This window comes from Hyalella azteca, unplaced genomic scaffold (genome assembly GCF_000764305.2).
Source record: "Hyalella azteca isolate HAZT.00-mixed unplaced genomic scaffold, Hazt_2.0.2 contig7177, whole genome shotgun sequence".
In the NCBI taxonomy this organism is placed as follows: domain Eukaryota; kingdom Metazoa; phylum Arthropoda; class Malacostraca; order Amphipoda; family Hyalellidae; genus Hyalella; species Hyalella azteca.
In genome coordinates this window covers 81,306-100,366 of record NW_025937306.1, presented here as the reverse complement: position 1 = coordinate 100,366, position 19,061 = coordinate 81,306, and the positions used below count along the sequence as shown (strand labels likewise).

Sequence of the window (19,061 nt, the reverse complement as noted above, 5' to 3'; positions counted from 1 at the left end):
GATTTTCCCACACGAAACGCGAACCGTTAGGCGCTTGTGAGAACCGAGCTTCTTCCCCAAAGCCGCGAGCGCCTGCCTCCCCAAGTCGTGGGAATTGTTCGTCCGCTGTTGCAGCCCCAGGCCACACCACCGCATTGCATGCTTCATGAATAATAAAATATTTATCCTCTTAAATTATCACGTACGATTGGACCAACGATAATCCGGAATTGAACTAAAAAATCCGATCGCAGAACTCGAACACTGACTTAGGACCGTGCTAAGTATTGCAGAAATTAGAAGTATTACAGGAGAACGTGCGGTGCCAGGTCTCTGGTAGCAGCCACTTATCTTAAGATCATCGAGTTACCGACAGTATTGGTTGAAAAAAAATCAAATTTCATTACAATTTTCAACTTTGTCATAAAATTATGCTATTGTTGGTTAAATCGAGTTACCCTCTCCGGCTTACCAGGACTAGTTAGGTTTTTAATTATATGCATCTGCTGGATATTTGATCCACTGCTTTGTTAATTGTATGGACATTTCCATCGGTGATGTCCCTGAGTTCAAAACATCTCTTGTGCTGCGATTAAAGTTGCAAGGGCATTCCCATCAATTATGTCACTGATCTCTCATCAATAATTTTACAACATAATTTATTTTGCGCATGTCACCACTCAAATTTTTAATGGTCGTTGAGAACGCACATGTCTCTCCTCACCTAATTTAGTGTAGTAGAGAACTGCTGCAGATTTCTAAATCGTCGTCATTGGGACTCAATTTTGTTAAGCATGGTTCTTCTTAATCGCGAATATCAAAAAATAGGATGCATTTCGAACGTGTCATCGAGAAACGCTGCCTCCTTGCTTCGTGTAATGAATCTCATTTAATTTCGTCTTCTTAAGATGACGGAACCCATCACCTACATCGATGGTACTTCTGTTGATAATTTAGAACCGAACCCTTCCTGTTAATTGAGATACTCCGATATTTTTCATTGTTGTAAAAGCATCCCAGTGACAGCATGAGAACCACACCACGTTCCTGGCCACCACATTCATACCAATTTATTATACGTGTTATTATACCGCTTATTATACCTTCGTGTTTAAGAAGTCATGTCATGTCTTTTGTGTACCTTAAGTGTGAGACGCGATCTAATGGGATAATTGCGACAATTGCATTCTGTGTAGCGAGGATGCTGTGCGTGATCCATGTAATTTGTCTTATTATAATTTATAATATTTTTTTAATGTTAAACCTGAAGATGGTCGAAAGTGAGGACGAAATCATACTCACGTTCCGACGCTCATTCAATTGAGCGGTTCTCCAATGTTTTATTTGTACGGATAGAAATTTCAGATCATAACATGAAGTACTTTTAACCTTTGCCGCTCATCATAAAAAACGAATCATGTATTGAATTGACTAAATTTATCTCGAGGGGTTACAATTGCTGCGATGACTATATATGTACTAAATTTTGACTCCATTATGCACATTATAGTTCTACCGAACGCGTTTCTTGAGTTCTAGCTAGAACATTCGTTCGCTAAAATTTACAAAAGTTTTCTGTGCCTTATTTTATTTGATACAATTATCAAGCAGTTCAATAGCATCGAAAAATTTTGTTTGTAGTATCATGCCCCAAATAAGTTTTCTTCCTCGAGAAATTGCAGCCGATCGAGTAACCATTCATGTTGAAGTCAACATTTAGGTGGTAGATGATACTCTGGTGATGGATGAAACTCGGTGGTGAATAACATTCTGGTGGTATGTCTGTCTGTGCTGCTTAACTCTCGTTTGTTTCGAGTAGTGATGAATCAAATCTACATTGAGTAATTTCGTCATTTGGTTTTGAATTTCTGCATTCAAAGCCCAGTTGCGCCTTCCGGAAAGCCCAGTTATATCCAAGTATGTATACGTTTCATCAAATATCGCGCCTTTGTTCAGTATATTTTTTCGTTGCTTACTTTTTCCAGTATATTAATTTCGTTGCTTATATTTTTTGTTGCTTTTTTCTTTTCGCCAAAGCCAAGATCGCATTTCTTCTGAGCTTGCAAGCGTGCAAGGGACAGGCGAACAATGCTCGTCTTGCGAAGCTAAATCGTCTCTCTGGAATACATGGAAAATCTCGAGAATCTCCTTTCGAACGGAAGGAAATAAAGCTTTATTTAGCGCCGCAGTTTTCGAGAGGACGAGGCTATGGCATGTCTTCTAGCTGTCTTGCTACGACAGTTCCTGTTGTTGATGTTTGTGTTGCAAACGTAGAGCTTCAGAGCAACAAATTTGCTGTGTCTTTGAATCCAGAGTTTACCCTGACGTGTGACTGCGACAAAATTTTCAGTTACAAGCAAATGCTTGAAGATCAAGCAAATGCACGAGATACTTTCATATTGAATAAAAATGCTTCTACATAATGATAGGGACAGTTTTCCATTTCAGTCGCATTTTCCATCTGCTGGCGCATCCACTAAAGTTTAGGAGAAACATGGTTAAATGGCGATGTTCGATGATGATGTATCTAGAAATGAGCGTTTAGTGCTAAAATATTCAGACGATAAAAAGTCGCGCTAACATTGTGTAGGCTATGATATATTGACTTGATCAGTCAATATTGGCCTCCTATGCTCCTTGAGTTTATCAGTCTGATAACAGTGATAAGTTATAAATTTTCCATAGGAAATTGGTAATTTATGCATTTTTATTTATCAACAGTATCGATAAATAAATTTCAATTAATTTATCGATGTTCCATTGTCGAATTTAATTCATGTTACTGCCAAACACTTGGAGCAACTACACATCAACGTACGTGTTCCTTTTCCGTGCCACATGAGAAGAGCTATATAGAGGGCCGTAGTGTCAAGACTCGCTTACGTACATGTAGCGTCCTAAGTTTACGTATCTACCTAAGTATACGTAGTGACCTTTTTTTCGTCTGTGATTGGTGGGTTCGATAAAAGCCGTTAGTGATTGGCTGACTGAGTTACTAACTTGTAACTATGTTGATAATGCGGCCCCATTCATCAACACAAATTTCATGACCCCGGAGGCTGCAGAGCAGGTTAGCATTTCCCCGTTGATATAGAGAGCAAGATGAGCGGAAGCATCGAGGCCTGATTTGCGTCTCGTCCCACATAGTCTGGAGGTTAGGTCAACAAGTCAAATTCTGAGCCAAGCTTTCGCAGCGGGCGGCTACGGAAACGCTTCCTGGCGCACCGCATCTTGGCATGCGCCTCCGCATCATTGCGCATGCCAGCAGTTGAAATGCGCCTACACATCACTGCGCATGCCGGCAGTTGTAATGCGCGTGTAATGCGCCTACACATCACCGCGCATGCCATCAGTTGAAATGCGCGTGTAATGCGCCTCCGCATCATCGCGCATGCCAGCAGTTGTAATGCGCGTGTAATGCGCCTACACATCACCGCGCATGCCATGCAGTTGAAATGCGCGTGTAATGCGCCTACACATCACCGCGCATGCCAGCAGTTGAAATGCGCCTTGTAATTTGTGAAGTCGTCGATCGCGGCTATAAATTCGTTTGAATATGAAGCTTTTTGGATGAAGTTGATTGATTTTGATGAAGTTGGTATTTTGATTGATGAAGTTGATATTTTCTTTATGATGCTCAGCGTAATTTGTGAATGTTATTTTTTAGAATAATAGGTCGCAGCGATTTGAGAGTCAAGCACGGTCAAACTCCTACAATTTTAGAGTCTAGCGCGGCCAAGCTGCTACGATTTTGGGCGTCATTAATTAAGCGTGGCAAAATCGATTTGTCGGCAATATGAAAGATTTTTCGGTAAATCTTATTTCGATGTGTACATGAATAATGTTAACAGTGACGAGTTTTATTATGATTTCGTAAAGTAGTACGGACGTTGCTTATGAAGAGCGTGTTCTCGCTGTTAGGCATATATGATGTTCATCTAAATAAAAGTCGTCGAGGCTGTTATCAGTCCAGTCAGCTGAAGTAAAACTAACGTTCTCTTCTTAAACGTTAGCTTGCGTCAAAACTTCTTTTATTTATATTTTTCCAGGTTATCATTTAAATCGAAACTACTTATTAATTTCCACAGAATTTTATTCAATTATTTATCCTCTAGCCCCATTATTTATCAATTTAAGGCGTCGTTATCGTTATCAAAGTATCACTCAGAAGTAATGTATTATATATTCTGGTTTGTGTCGGCTAATATATTATTTCTTCATTTCCAGTGTAATTTTCCCGTGGCGTCGAAGTGATCAGTCACGGGAGCGGGAACTCGCCCCCGCGGGTTGCCCCGCATATGAAGACCCCAGCCAACCCTCTGCTGCAGCTAACGCAGACCCTCATCAGGTGAGCTGGAATAATTTCTTTCTGTTCTAGCAGTAGAAATTATTGTCAAATTGCTGGAAAATTTGACTAAATCGTTATCTGCTATTTAGATATTATAATCCAGCAATTTTGATTTGTTCTACCAAGTCACGGCAAAAGTTCTGTGTCACTATATAGCTCAGTTATGGAGAGATCGGGTTACAAAGGCCGGATCCCTTGTGAATCAACTCAATCAAGTCACGAAAAATTCAAGAATCGGCAACAAGCCATGTGCATATTTCTTCAGTGCCGACACCTCTATTCGATTCTATAATAATTTGTATAAACGCTACGATGCATTTATGAAAATTGTATTTTTTACTGATAGAAATCTTGTGTTCTTGTGTTTTCAAACTATTTCTGTCAAGGTTCGCCTAGTTTTTTATCACAGTCATCGCGTTTTAATTTATGTGCCGCCAAGTAAGGCGTTGTAACTTGAGAGATTTACACCTGGGATTTCCTCATGTTGCGTTGTTCAGGTATTATGACAGATTCCACTCTTTTACCTTAAAATTACATACATGACACCAAAAAGTCATGAAGTCATTAAATAAGGTAAAAGTTCGTTAAATCAGGAATGAAGGCGTCCAATATGGTATAATGTCGTAAAATGAGATATTAAGGCATAATATGGGGGTGATAAAGCGTTAGATCAGGTATGAAGTCGTTAAATGAGGTAATAAATCGTTAGATCAAGTATCAAGTCGTTAAATCAGGGAATAAATCGATAAATGAGCTTTGAAATAATTAGATTAAACAAATACCTCAGATGCCAGACTAGTTACAATGAGCAGCCTGAAGGACCGCCTCTCCTTCACCTCTGCTGGAGGGTCAGCCTGCATGCCACGAGGCTGCAGATCTCTGCTCCTATAGCCGAGATTGCAAGGCCATTTGTTGCATTCCTTTCTTGATCAGCGTTTGTGTGCTTTGTGAATGTGCGGCGTTTGTGCGCTTTGTGAATGTGCGGCGTTTGTGCGTTTTGTGAATGCGCGGCGTTTGTGTGCTTTGTGAATACGCAGCGTTTGTGTGCTCAGTGAATGCACAGCGTTTGTGTGCTCAGTGAATACACAGCGTTTGTGTGCTCAGTGAATGCACAGCGTTTGTGTGCTCAGTGAATACACAGCGTCTGTGTGCTCAGTGAATACGCAGCGTTTGTGTGCATTGTGAATGCACAGCGTATGTGTGCTCAGTGAATACGCAGCGTTTGTGTGCTCAGTGAATACACAGCGTCTGTGTGCTCAGCGAATACGCAGCGTTTGTGTGCTCAGTGAATACACAGCGTTTGTGTGCTCAGTGAATACACAGCGTTTGTGTGCTCAGTGAATGCACAGCGTTTGTGTGCCCATAGCTGCCACTGATCGAGGACAGTTTCATGCTGAAAATTTTTTTATTATTGTCTAACAAATGCCTTCTTAGGCCGGATGATATCTATTTTGGATATCGTATTTATAGTTATTATATAGATTACTCATGTCATTTATGTTTGTTTGTTGTCCAGTGCATTAACTTTTGTCTCCGAATAAATTTTGCCGTGTTATGTTGATATAAAAATCAAGCTGTAAAATATTTCTGTTGGCCCTCAAATTCTAACCACATTTCCTGGTGTTTTTCTAAGGTCTGTCATATGTTTTTAGTGACCTTAGCATTACCGTTATTTGACACAGATATTCGTACTTTATTAACTTACTACTGTTATTAACGTTGGTGACACTGACTGAGACCGCGCATGGATTGTCGGTCAAATTGCGGGTAAACAACTCAACCATCAATCAAAGTCACCTAGAACGACATGAAAAAGTGACACCGTAGTAATTACTGCCTTGGAAACAATAGAAACGCTCCGATGCCAGCATTGCACAACACTGATGAGTCATCGTTACGGTCCAACGCAGCGGCGCATTCAGCCTGCCCTCGATCTAGCGACTGCATGCCTCAAACATCTGGCTAATGTCATCTCGATAGAGCTATTTCATGCCTTCAAAAGCTCTTAAATTTTCTTTAGATCAAGCTATATTTCATGCCACCAAAAGCTGTTTAATTTTCTTTCGATCGAGCTATTTCAAGCCACCAAAAGCTGTTTACTTTTCTTTCGATCGAGCTATTTCATGCCACCGAAAGCTGTTTACTTTTCTTTCGATCGAGCGATTTCATGCCACCAAAAGCTGTTTAATTTTCTTTCGATCGAGCTATATATCATGCCACCAAATGAGGTTTAATTTTCTTTCGATCGAGCTATATTTCATGCCACCAAAAACTGTTTAATTTTCTTTCGATCGAGCTATATATTTCATGCCAGCAAATGCTGTTTAATTTTCTTTCAATCGAGCTATATTTCATGCCACCAAAAGCTGTTTAATTTTCTTTCGATCGAGCTTATTTCATACCAACAACAGCTGTTAAATTTCGTTTCAATCTAGCAATTTAAAGTCTAAACAAGCTGTTAAAGTTCTTAGTCTAGCAATTTCATGTCATCAATAGTTGTCAAATGTCATCTCTATCGACCTATTTGAAGCCAAAATTAGCTTTAATATTCATCTCGATCGAGCTATTTCACGCCAACAACATCTTTTAGATGTCATCTCGATCGAGTTATTTCATACCATCAAGATTCCGTAGTTATCCTTATAACGAGGCACGGCTTTTGCGATCAATTGTCCCGAAAGCGTTGGCAATATAAAAAAATTTAAGTATGTATTCGGATTCGGGCTGAAAAACAAAATCATAATTTCTCTATGATTTTAAGGATTCTGGTACTGTAAAATGAGTAGATTTTTTTTACTATTGACACAGAGCAATCTCCTTTGTTCTGAAACTTTCTCGTTTCTGACAACACGAATTTTGGCAGTAAAACTTCGTACGAAATTTCTTGGCGCCAATTGAGCTAAAAGCTTCTCAGGCAGTTTGTATTTCGGAGCCGCTGGTCTCGTAAAGTTAATTTGGTGCGGTCATTTGAGCCAGGGAGTGCCGTCGGGGGTGGGTGAGACTTGGCATCAGGTGCTAAGAACTCTGCTACTTAACTTGATATGCTTTCCAAGCTGAGAGCTCTGCTGCTTAACTCGGAATGCCTCATCGAGTTGAGAGCTCTGCTACTTAACTTGATATGCTTTCCAAGCTGAGAGCTCTGCTACTTAACTCGGAATGCCTCATCGAGTTGAGAGCTCTGCTACTTAACTTGATATGTTTTCCAAGCTGAGAGCTCTGCTACTTAACTTGATATGCTTTCCAAGCTGAGAGCTCAGCTACTTAACTTGATATGCTGTCCAAGCTGAGAGCTCAGCTACTTAACTTGATATGCTTTCCAAGCTGAGAGCTCTACTACTTTACTCAGAATGCCTCATCGAGTTGAGAGCTCTGCTACTTAACTTGTTATGCCTCAGCGAGTTGACTACTCTGCTACTCAACTTGGTATGTCTCCTAGAGCTAAGAGCCCAGCTACCTAACTTGATAATTTTTTACCAAGGTTAGAGCTTTTCTACTTGACTACATACGCTTCATTTTCTTCTGTAACCGAGCAGACTCTTCACCTACTTTAAGTGCCCTAATAAGAACCATAGTTGGCCGAATGATGTTTGGGACAATCTTACAATACATTTTAATTGTATTTGCGCCTAGCTTAGACAAACTTGACTGATTGAGTGACTAATTTTTTACATGTGCATCCCTGAGGCCAGTGCGCTGATGCCAGATATCCGAATACCGATCCGAAAAAAAAATAATGTATTTTAGCAATGCACATATATTTTTCTCAAATACTCAATATATAGGCATCATCTGCAAGATTAACTCTCTTTTCCACTCATGAGTAAAATTATTAAAGATATGAAAGTGACCACTTGGACGTAATGTGAGATTACAGTCAAGGCCCGTGATGCAAGAGCACGGCTCCATCAATCATGCTCGACACATATTCCTGTATTCGTTGGTGCCTGGTCCTTCCAACCGCTAGAGGTTTCCCTTTCAACAAGCTTTCCCTCTCACCACCGGACTGCGTCGGTCATCCCGCGAGTGAGTCATGGAATGTGGCGTCCCTTATGACCTCTTTGTTGCGTGCCAACTTCTGGCGCCGCTGCCTCTTCGTGCCACACTGCCACCGGGGCAAAGGGGTTACACTGCCACCGGGGCGAATGTGTTACACTGCCACCGGGGCGAAGGGGTTACATTGCCACCGAGAGCAACATGAAACGTTAAAAAGATGTTTTTCTCGTTTTAAACGCGTGGTTGACACGGATTAAGTTTATACCCATGCCTGGTCCATCTCTGGTGTAATTCATGATTATTCATGATCACTAAATAATCACGAATAGTTATTTTTTTAATCGTAGAAGGAGGTTATTAACATCCTAACAGTAAGCTAATCAAGTCGAAACTTTTCTTCATTGCTTTTTTTACCTGAATTTCTACTCAATCAAACTATGGGTGCTTGTTCGTTCAGCGAGGTCAAGCTTCCTGTTTTGTCAATCATGAAAGCTTTCACTGAAGTCGATTGGATTTTCAGATATTCGCCTATAATATGGATCCGCTGATCTAATCTTTATTTCAAGTGTTTCTATTGTTTCGTTCAAGTATTTTTTGTCAGTTACTTATTTTAACTTGTCTCTAAACGAACGCGTGAAGCGAGGAACCATAAGCGAAAACGTTTTGGAGAAATGAGGTCGATAATATCTGTTATAATTTGATTAAATTGTATTTTGATTTATATTTAAATAAATTTACTTTTAATTTGAAGTATGTTCTCTGCTGAAATTCCTCTACAACAGCTTACGTTCAATGAATCTTTTCTACTCCCAAGAAGAAACAGCGTTTAGCTTTTTATCGTACGCTGGATGATCAGTTAAAATTGTTCATTTCCGATTGCTCGACATTTCTTGCTCGTCCGGCAAGTGTCTTCATGCATGCCTGCGTGCGGACTCGAAATTCTTCAACAGCGCGAGATTCTCTCATAGAATATAAATTGTTAAGATGAGAGATAGAAACATCGACTCGAGTTTTAACTGTCGTAAATTAGATTAAACATTAAAATATCTTTCTTGCAACGCGTTAACTCTGACTTGAAGATTTTACACATGTTCCACAGGCAATTCTATAGTACGGCCATAAATTGTCATGACTTATGGACACAACCAAAAGGGTCGAGCACGCAAGCTAGGCAATAAACCTTGTCTCTGGCAGTTGAACGTTCGCTTTGCATTTTTTTGTGCGTGGGCGTTGATTCTCTGGAACCGCTTATTACTGATGTGCGTTGTTACTGCCGTCCGGGTTATTTGATTGTTTTTTATAAAAGTTTCTGTTGAGTAATATCAGGGCTTGGATATTATTTGAGGTTATCACCATTATTGCATAAATGTAAGCGATATTAACCTGTGCTAGACCATCCTACAAAGCTTCTACCGCTCCTGCGTTCTGTACCAGATTATGCTAACCGACTAGATTACTGCGCGACGTTTTTGCGAGCTGCGGAAATCCCTTACAAGGTTTTGCTCGACCGGCAGGATTACTGTAAACGGTTTTATTTGTCGGTAATCGTCTTTTTCCCGAAATAAATTTTTTATGCGTTTGAGCAATTCTGTGGCACTTTTTAGGGCTTAAATTTTCGGTTCAGTTGTCTGTTACCGAGGTGCAGTTTGCCCTTCGACACATAGGGCTGCTTTTATTGCGATTGTTATTAGATTTAGTATTAAAAGCTTCCTAATTGAAATAATTTTTTTATCACGTAAATTTCTGACGGATCAAATAAGAACCGGATTGATATTTTCATGAAATTTTTTGGTCTTCGAATAATGTTGCCTCAAGACTTGAGATCTCACACGCTTATATACTGGTTAAAATCATTTAATTTTCCTACCAAATTTCGAGGCAACGAGTGAATGCGATATGCCTGGGAGTGGCTGCGTGATAGAAACATTTTCTTCTCTTAACAATAAAGTGCGTTGAGAATTATTACGCCTTTAGAAAATTTTCGCTTTGCACTTCTCCATCCACAGTTAAGTTGCATTTCGCCTGCCTGGCCTCATTAGCTCAGGCTAAATATGGCAGCCTTCCGAGTGGCCGTGCATAAACCTCCTCCTGTCGTTTTACAATACGTGTCATGTCGTGACTCTCGTGATGTCGTGTCAGTGCACAAGCAGTGGTTTAGTGGTTTTTCCTACGGGTTTGATATACTGAGTGCAATGAAGAGACTCAAGTATTATTGCTGCCTATCACACATCGTTGGCGCATCGGGGTCTGAATCGTGGCATGTTGTTACGAGCCGTTTCTTCAGCGTTATTGAAACGTCGTTCTTTTCTTTTTTATTTAATAACTATTTTTTCTATTGACACATTAGGGCGCATCACATCCCGTTGCCTTCCTCATTATTTCTATGTCCGGCATGGCTGAATTGAAAGGCGCGAAATGTTTGAAGGTATTACGAGTTTTATTTTAGAGCGTTTGAAAGTCTTTTAGAGTTGCGTTGGTGAGAGGGTCTCGTTATGCAACATGATTGACTCTCTGGTAAATACATTTGGTGATCGATGCGTGGAATGTTGGCAGAGGCGTGCATGCATGGGTGTATTTTTTGGACAGCAAAACTGGGAATTTCGCGTGAAAAAAAAATTGAAAAACTTCGAAGTAAAATTGTTTTTTTGAAGGAATTAGCAAAAATTAAAATGTTAAACCTCGATTTTCGTAAGTTAAAAGTCTCTTGCAAACTTTTCCAGCAAATAACAAATTATTTTTACAATTTTTATATTCCTAAATGAGAAGTGTTTGCAATGCCAGGATGCTTTTTAAATGAATGCTGGACGTCATCTGCATCGATTGCGGTCGAATGCGTTTTTTTTTACTGTACTATATAGATTGGTCGATCCATCGACGAATGCCGCTGCTTGTCAACGAACAGCAAGAGAAAGGCAGGACCAGGGGCCGTACTATCAAAAATAGTTGTGAGTTCGTAACTCGGTCAGCCCATAACCGACGGCTTTTCAAAATAAACCATTCAATCAAAGACGATAAATCGGCCGTTGCGTGTATTAAGGCCGCTCCATGTACTTACTTGAGTTTTGATAGTGCGGTCCCGGATTATATAACCGTTTCTTACCTACCTATCTCGAGGAGGATAGTTCGGTTCAAGAGCTTGCTGCTCAGCAGAACTTGATCGTAAGACCAAACACATGGTGACAGCGGAGTATGCTGGCATGTATATAATTGACGTTTAATTTGCTTAACGTCTTTACTTCCCGAAAGGAAAAAAGGCTTGAGTCTAAATTCTTACCGAATATTACTACTTGGAATGAGACCTTTATTCACTCTAGGATAGCTGCTGTAATTTATCATTTGTTTACAAGATACTTAAGTTCATTCTAGATCAACCAAGTTGTTGCGTCGATAGTTCACAGAGACTTTAGTTCACTCCGCAGCAGAGATATTCTTTCACTGCCGTGTTCAGAACCTTCTTCGTGAAGCCTTCTATTTTCGCTCCATATGTTATAGGATGTCCGCCCTCATCCGTATATGCGCTAGAGAACCCACCGCAGATGGATCTCTTGATTCATCTGTAGATATAAATCCCTACAATATTTCCCAAGATGGACTTCTTATGTTACCGGAGCGGAACGCATGCTGCTTTTCTCCAGAGGCTCGACCGTCAGATGCGCACTTTTCAATTCTTGTGATCTTTATCACTGGAAAGAAGAGGATGTAATGGTGAAACTTGAGTCCTCGTCATCGTTGCATTTGTCGCTAAGTTGAATGCATTCATGATGTGAAGTTTTCAAAGTTTATATTTTAAGAAGAGGATTATATTTTATTTGCATTATTATTTTAAATTGCGAAAAATAAGTTGGCTAACGAGGCCTTTTACATTGCTCTCGTGAGAGTAATTACTATAAATATTCACAATATAATCAGTTTAAAATACAAGTTTAAGATGGCAAATCGTCATTTTTCATATTCAGATGTTAAAAATCTTGTCACGCTAGAGGTAGCGATCATCTGAAGGCGCTAGTAGTTTATTATTTAAAATAAAGTGACGTTTTCACGGGTCCTAATATGGTTTTTCAAATGTACATACTCCACAATTCCCAAGGCCTCAACAATATCAGTTCTATCCTCAGTCAAACGGAGACAGTATAGCTTGTATAGATCATGTCACTTATGGCTTGCTCAGAACAGTTGGTCGTAGCGCTAAACCCGACGTTCTTTTCAAGCAGATAACTCACGCCACTCCCCTCACTGCGAGCCAACGCTCCATTCTCTTGGACTCGTGCCATGTTCGATGCCGTTACTTGCAGCTATGATCTCGTGCCAGAGGTCACTTGCTCAGCTCATGCACGGCCTTTGTATCTTATTCCAGCACCAATCTCCGGGTTAGTCCAACGATGCGCTGGGGCAGCCGAGGTATTTCTTTCTCTCGCTGCGCCCTGCTTGGCACTGCAGTTCATGCATGCATCTGCTACTCTCATTGCAGCTTATGAAGGAGGCTTCTAGGCAAATGCACCTTCAATATTCGACACCCCCAAAATGTCATATTAGTGCGTTTTCCAGTCATATTATATGGTAATTCATATTCCTCATGCTTGTGATGACCATAGCAGTTGCCGGCTCAGTGATCACTTTCTGAAATCCTTAATCGGAAACTTGTTGGTCTGAAAAATAAGCAATATTTACCGTTATTTTGTGTGATGCAATAAACATTAAACAACAGCAGATGTGAAATGAGCAACGTGTTTCTTCCGTTCTAATGTAAAGAGCAGGTTAGTGCCCCAATATATAGTGCTCTATTAATGCTCTGCATTTAATTGCCTGCCACAGTTTATTCCTAGAATTATGAAAGTTATGGCTATACCTCATATAATTTACCGCTCATTCTTATTGTAATTTACTGAGACGGTTTCTCCTACGCGTGACTGCGATTTCTGGTCAGCGTTCCCTTTCGCTTCAGCAATAAGTTCCTGGCTTGATTTGTACTCGAATAAATTTAAGTTAGGCACGAATTAATGTAAATGATAGACGCAGCAACGCAGCTTGTTTGGAAGTCCTTCGCGGAATTTATGGAGCGTCATGACTTGCCCCATGGGGGATGGCTCCCCCATCCCTCTTATTAGGGGCTGGACGACCCCCCCCCCTTTCGGGCTCTGGCTGCTGCAGCTCTAATTATGCAGGAGGAGCGGTCATTACTTCAGGGGGGTGCGTGCGCTACAGTTACTTGCACATACAGGCTCGCAGCGCCCACTCACTGCAGGGACTGGCTCGCAGCGCCCACTCACTGCCGGGACTGGCTCGCAGCGCCCACTCACTGCCGGGACTGGCTTTGGCTCGCAGCACCCACTCACTGCCGGGACTGGCTCGCAGCGCCCACTCACTGCAGGGACTAGCTCGCAGCGCCCACTCACTGCCGGGACTGGCTCGCAGCGCCCACTCACTGCCGGGACTGGCTCGCAGCGCCAACTCACTGCAGGGACTGGCTCGCAGCACCCACTCACTGCAGGGACTGACTCGCAGCGCCAACTCACTGGTGGTCGCAGCACTTGCCTGTATAATTAATCTGCCGGGACGAAATCATTTTCCTTCGCTGCTAAAATTTATCCTGTGCTTTATCGCCTAATTTAAATTCATTAATTTCTCGTTGAATTCATTAAAAAAAAACTTCCAATGAATTGTCAATTGTCCATGATTCGGTTTCTATAGGCTCTCACATGACCCTCTTGTGGAATATGCAAGAGTTAAATTGAGTCGTGCATAGAATTAATCAGAAATGTTTACTAGAGCTTACGTCTCCGACTATACTTATTTGCCAGGTGGAAGTTTTAGATCACCAAAAGTTTTAGTTTAGGTTAAATAACCACTGCATTTATCACATTCATAACTATGCACAATATTGATTATATTTAAACAATATTAATTTACGCAAAATAAATTTATGATGAGTAATATTATGGCTATGCGGAAAATGTTATTAACTTATTACGGAATATGTTTCGGTAATATCGACGACATTGAATATTCCTTCAACACCAACAATTCCAGAAAAATTTCTATATCGGTGATAAAATACGTTTATATTAACTCGATTTCTAAATTATTCTTTCTGAACGAAGAACATCGGGAATATAAGCTGCACTTATATTTATTCCATGGCTCATATCTATCATATCTACTATTTTCCAACCCATCTATTTTCCATGAAAACATCAACTATAATTTAGTTGATGTTAATTTAAACTTCTTTGCCACCGCCCACGTCCCAACACTGTACGTTGGTGAGTAGCAGCTTCTTAAATTGGCTGCTCTCGAGGAGTCGTTACTGATGGTTGTGTACAGCGCACTGAGATAACTGGAGGGCCTTCCATTAAGAAGCTTGTCCTGCTATCTTGCTTGTCAACCGAACACACTCAGCCCTTTCTCAGACGCCAACTGTCCTCTTTCAGCAGCCAACTGCCTTTTCTCAGTAGCCAACTGCCTTTTCTGATCAGCCAACTGCCTTTTATCAGCAGCCAACTGTCCTCTTTCAGCAGCCAACTGCCTTTTATCAGCAGCAACTGCCTTTTCTCAGCAGCCAACTGCCTTTTATCAGCAGTCAACTGTCCCCTTTCAGCAGCCAACTGCCTTTTATCAGCAGCCAACTGCCTTTTCTCAGCAGCCAACTGCCTTTTATCAGCAGCCAACTGCCTTTTATCAGCAGCCAACTGCCTTTTCTCATCAGCCAACTGTCTTTTATCAGCAGCCAACTGCTTTTTATCAGCAGCCAACTGCCTTTTCTCAGCAGCCAACTGTCCTCTTTCAGCAGCCAACTGTTCTCTTTCAGCAGCCAACTGTCCTCTTTCAGCAGCCAACTTGTTTATTTCTGCAGCAAACGTCACTAATTCTGAAGCAAGACTACTAATGTGTTTTCTCAATAGTCAGACAAATGCGGTTTTTCAATCCCTTTGCTCGTTCTTCAGGGTATACCAGTAGTACGCTGTGGTGATGGATTTCCCTATAAATTACAGTGAATTTGAAACTATAATACACATCTTGCTCAATAAGTGACAAAAATCGGTCTTGTTTTCTCCTCGAATTCGACATAAATGTCGACAGTCTCGTGTGTGTCACCTATAACTGTCATGTACCACCAAACATCCGGGCATGTACCCTAAAAAGCCTGCAAAATCCGAATAATTTGGCATTACGACCGTCGTAGGACCCTTGACCACACATGCTTGACTTACTTAAAGTTATTAATTACTCGCCGCGGCTCCCCATGAAATGTCTCTCAGTTCCTCAAGCGGAGGCTATCTAGTGAAGTGCTTCCTGAAATAGCGTTAGCACAGCCAAGCACTGTGCGTGCAGGCGCACTTTGGTGGAAACAACAGCAGCTTTGACTGTAACGCAAGATGTGCTTATAGAGGTTACGCTTCCTGTGCGGAAGTTATTCTAAGAAAATATTACATTGCGAGAGTTTACTAATTAGTTTAACATTCACTTTATATTAATATTTATATTCGTACGTCATACCCAATTCAACGACTTATTTTCTATAAATCGCGAAATGAGGTATCTAACTTAATTTTTGCTTGAAATGAATTTTGTTGTGTAGGATGGTCCTGGATGGATATGAAATATTGAGCTTTCTGTTAAACCCTTTCATTGCATCACGACGTTTCCTACTCTTTCCATGGGCTATGAATTCACTTGGGACCGATCATTCACTACATTTCTAGAAATCACTCGAAAATACTTCATTTCAAAAAATTTACATTTTTTATTCGCAGAATTGAATCTTTTCCCAATACCAGTAGCAGCCTTGCTACAGATACAGACATTCTTCTTTGTAATGCAGAACGACTATGATGTTGAAGCCTGAAGGAGCGTATATATAGCCTACACAAGCGATGGTTTTGTGGTCAAGAACTGGTGACGTTCAAAACTTCCTTGCTGATGCGCAATTGCGTTCTCTTTGCGAAAGTATCCAACTTTACCAACAGAGATGTAAAGTACCGAACTCCCCAACTCCTATCAATGCTCTTAATTTTTATATAAATAATAACATTTTTACTGAGAATGTGGCCTAGAATTCTCATTTAAACTAGTATAACACTTTTTTCGCCCGTATTCTGCCTGGTAATATTAGCTATTTTCATATATTGTTTCAATGCTCCTTGTCTTTTGTTCAAATTATGTCTAATATTGTAATAGGACTTTAGGACCTCTGAAAAGTTCATTATGTACACATAATAGGTTTTATGTTTGTGTCAAGACCTTTTATAAGGATCCGTTCTGATTTTATACATGAAGAATTATCCAGAAAATCTTACAACTATATTAGTAGAACAATAAAATAATATTCTGACAAAATAATGAATTGAACGATTTAATTAATTAATTTGTAGAAATTGTTCTATTGTATCACGAGTGTACAGTTTAAACAAACGGGAACATTTTCTAGAAGAAAAAGTACAGTTGGCAAAGGAAGTCGTTAGCTCTTCGTTTTCCTGCAATCGTGTCGTTGGCACATTGTTCCGAGGCTCATTGATGTAGTTTAGTTTCTTGAATCAATTTCCGTTGATTTATGACGCTAGTGTTATCGGCGAAGATGGCCATGCACTTGTCGGTCATCAAAGTGTGTGGCAAGTCACTTACTTTCCATTGCCGTCAAACTCGACAGGCATGCAAAAACACAACTTTTGTACTTCCGTAAAAACCTTCAATTTTTTCCCACGCCGTCGCCGCTCATATAGCGTCCGCTGTGATCGCGTCGCGAAAGTCCGTTGGCATATTTTTACATAGCACTGTACTTCAATTATTCCGAATTCATGATATACTGCAATTATTGCAGTCGGAGAATTATTGAAGGTTGTATGGTATAATATCAGGGGTTTTAACACGTACAAATTACCTGGGTATCCGGCTGTTATTTCCTGATACGAGGTTTTGAAAATCCATCATTTTATTTTCAACACTTTGCATATTATTCTTTTGTGAAATAAAATTGCATTGATATTGATACATAAGAAGCGAAGGCACTCATTATTTATTAACATACCATTATCATTATGGTGAATGGTGCTATACCATTATCTTACCATTATCTTACCATTATCTTACATTATCTTACCAATGGTGCTATACCATAACCATTATCTTACTGTATACTCGTATAAAATGATGCACTACTGTGCATTATAAAGAATCGGTAGTGCTGGTGGAGTTGATACATACAGTATTTCGTCCTGTTATAGTTTGTGATGTAATGCGCGTGGATGAGAAACCTTTTGCTCATTTTTGCGCACAACAGCTCTATGTTACGGAAGCCTTATCATTCTTTATCAAATAATTGAATATTGTCAGATCAAATAGCCTACTATTCGTTGCATGCATCAAAAATGTCCTGAGTTTTTTAACCGAAAGCGATAACTTTGCCTGTTTTTGCCTCGTTTTATCGTGGTCATAGAAGGTACTCAAGTTTTTATATAGATTTCGTCATTAATTAACCTTATTATGCATTTAAGTCTGGGCTTCATTCCATGTATGCTTGTAGCAGCGCCGAACGTTCGCAAACGAGACAATATTTTAGCTTATATTTGTGCGACAAAATTCATGTAACCACGTATGAAAAAATACTATTAAATAACATAGGTACCCGTCATTTTCTCAAGCCAACTTCAACTTCTTATTTCATGTGCATTTCTTTACAATTCATGATTATTTTGAATCATTATGGCTCATATTTCTGTTAATTGATTGAAATTGAATTGTTATATTTATATAAATATATCTAATTTCCTCACCAGGACGGATCTTCCCACGTGGCAATCACTTCCGACAGCCGTAACTCTGCAGCGTCGAACCGCCACTACGAAAACTGCCCTGGGTCCGAAGATCAAATAACTTCTCTGCTGTTGGAAAAGCGCAACTTGTACAACATCAACAGAGACACGGTGGATGTCAACAGCTGTAGTATCAACAACAACAAATATGAAGAGAAGAGAAACGTGGCTAAACAAGATGCCAAGACGTGTCATCGGGAAGGGCGGAGACGCTCCAGCAAAGATGGAGGCGTGCAGAACAATAGCAAAAGAAACGTATCGAACTCCCCTGTGTACACGAGACCGTCTCGAGCTGGCGTCGTCTGCGACACATCCTGGTAAGAAGCTGCTATCGTGCTCTGGGATCGTAGTTTCATAAAATGTAGAGAATCCATTACTCAGTTAACCAATGTCTGATCGATTTTCTAGCTATACCCACTAATTTCTATTTTCTAGCTATACCCACTAATCATAGATCAAGAATCGGTGTTCGTAAGTGAGTTCCGATAGTACCGCTCCTTGTCGTTCTTTCCTTAACTACCTGTTCCATTTTGGTGGTTTCAAGTCAAATTATATCTCAGGAGAATAAAAAGCATCGTCATGATGTTATCAGCCAAATCAAAAACAAGAATGTAATGCCTTCAAATGATCAAATCTAAATCGAAAAACCAAATTTTAACCGAAATTCTGGCTATCAGTAAACAAAGACTTTTTCTTCAGAAATTATCTTACCTGTTGAGCAAAAGTGTAATTCACAAAACACGAATCAAATGTCAAATCTCAATTCATAAGAACTAAAATACTGGGGAATTGAAATCTTCTTCATGCATCGCCTTCAAATAGAAAGAGGGCATGCTTCGAATAACGGGTTGTAAATGAAGAGCTAAACTTTTTGATTACTTATTAAAGTATGTCAATTCCGTTTAATTGCGCTGGTCTATTTAATGTCCCAGTGA

General features: G+C 40.1%; 1 protein-coding gene across 3 annotated transcripts in view; it reads left to right on the top strand.

The window, feature by feature from the left end:
- Nucleotides 1-19,061, top strand: part of LOC108668191 (serine-rich adhesin for platelets) — a 179,457-nt gene that overhangs the window by 91,141 nt on the left and 69,255 nt on the right. For all 3 annotated transcript variants that reach the window (XM_018155359.2, XM_018155360.2, XM_018155361.2), the window contains exons 2-3: nucleotides 4,207-4,327; nucleotides 18,091-18,443. In XM_018155359.2, coding sequence (XP_018010848.1) covers nucleotides 4,207-4,327; nucleotides 18,091-18,443 — 474 coding nt within the window. The remainder of the gene's footprint in view (nucleotides 1-4,206; nucleotides 4,328-18,090; nucleotides 18,444-19,061) is intronic.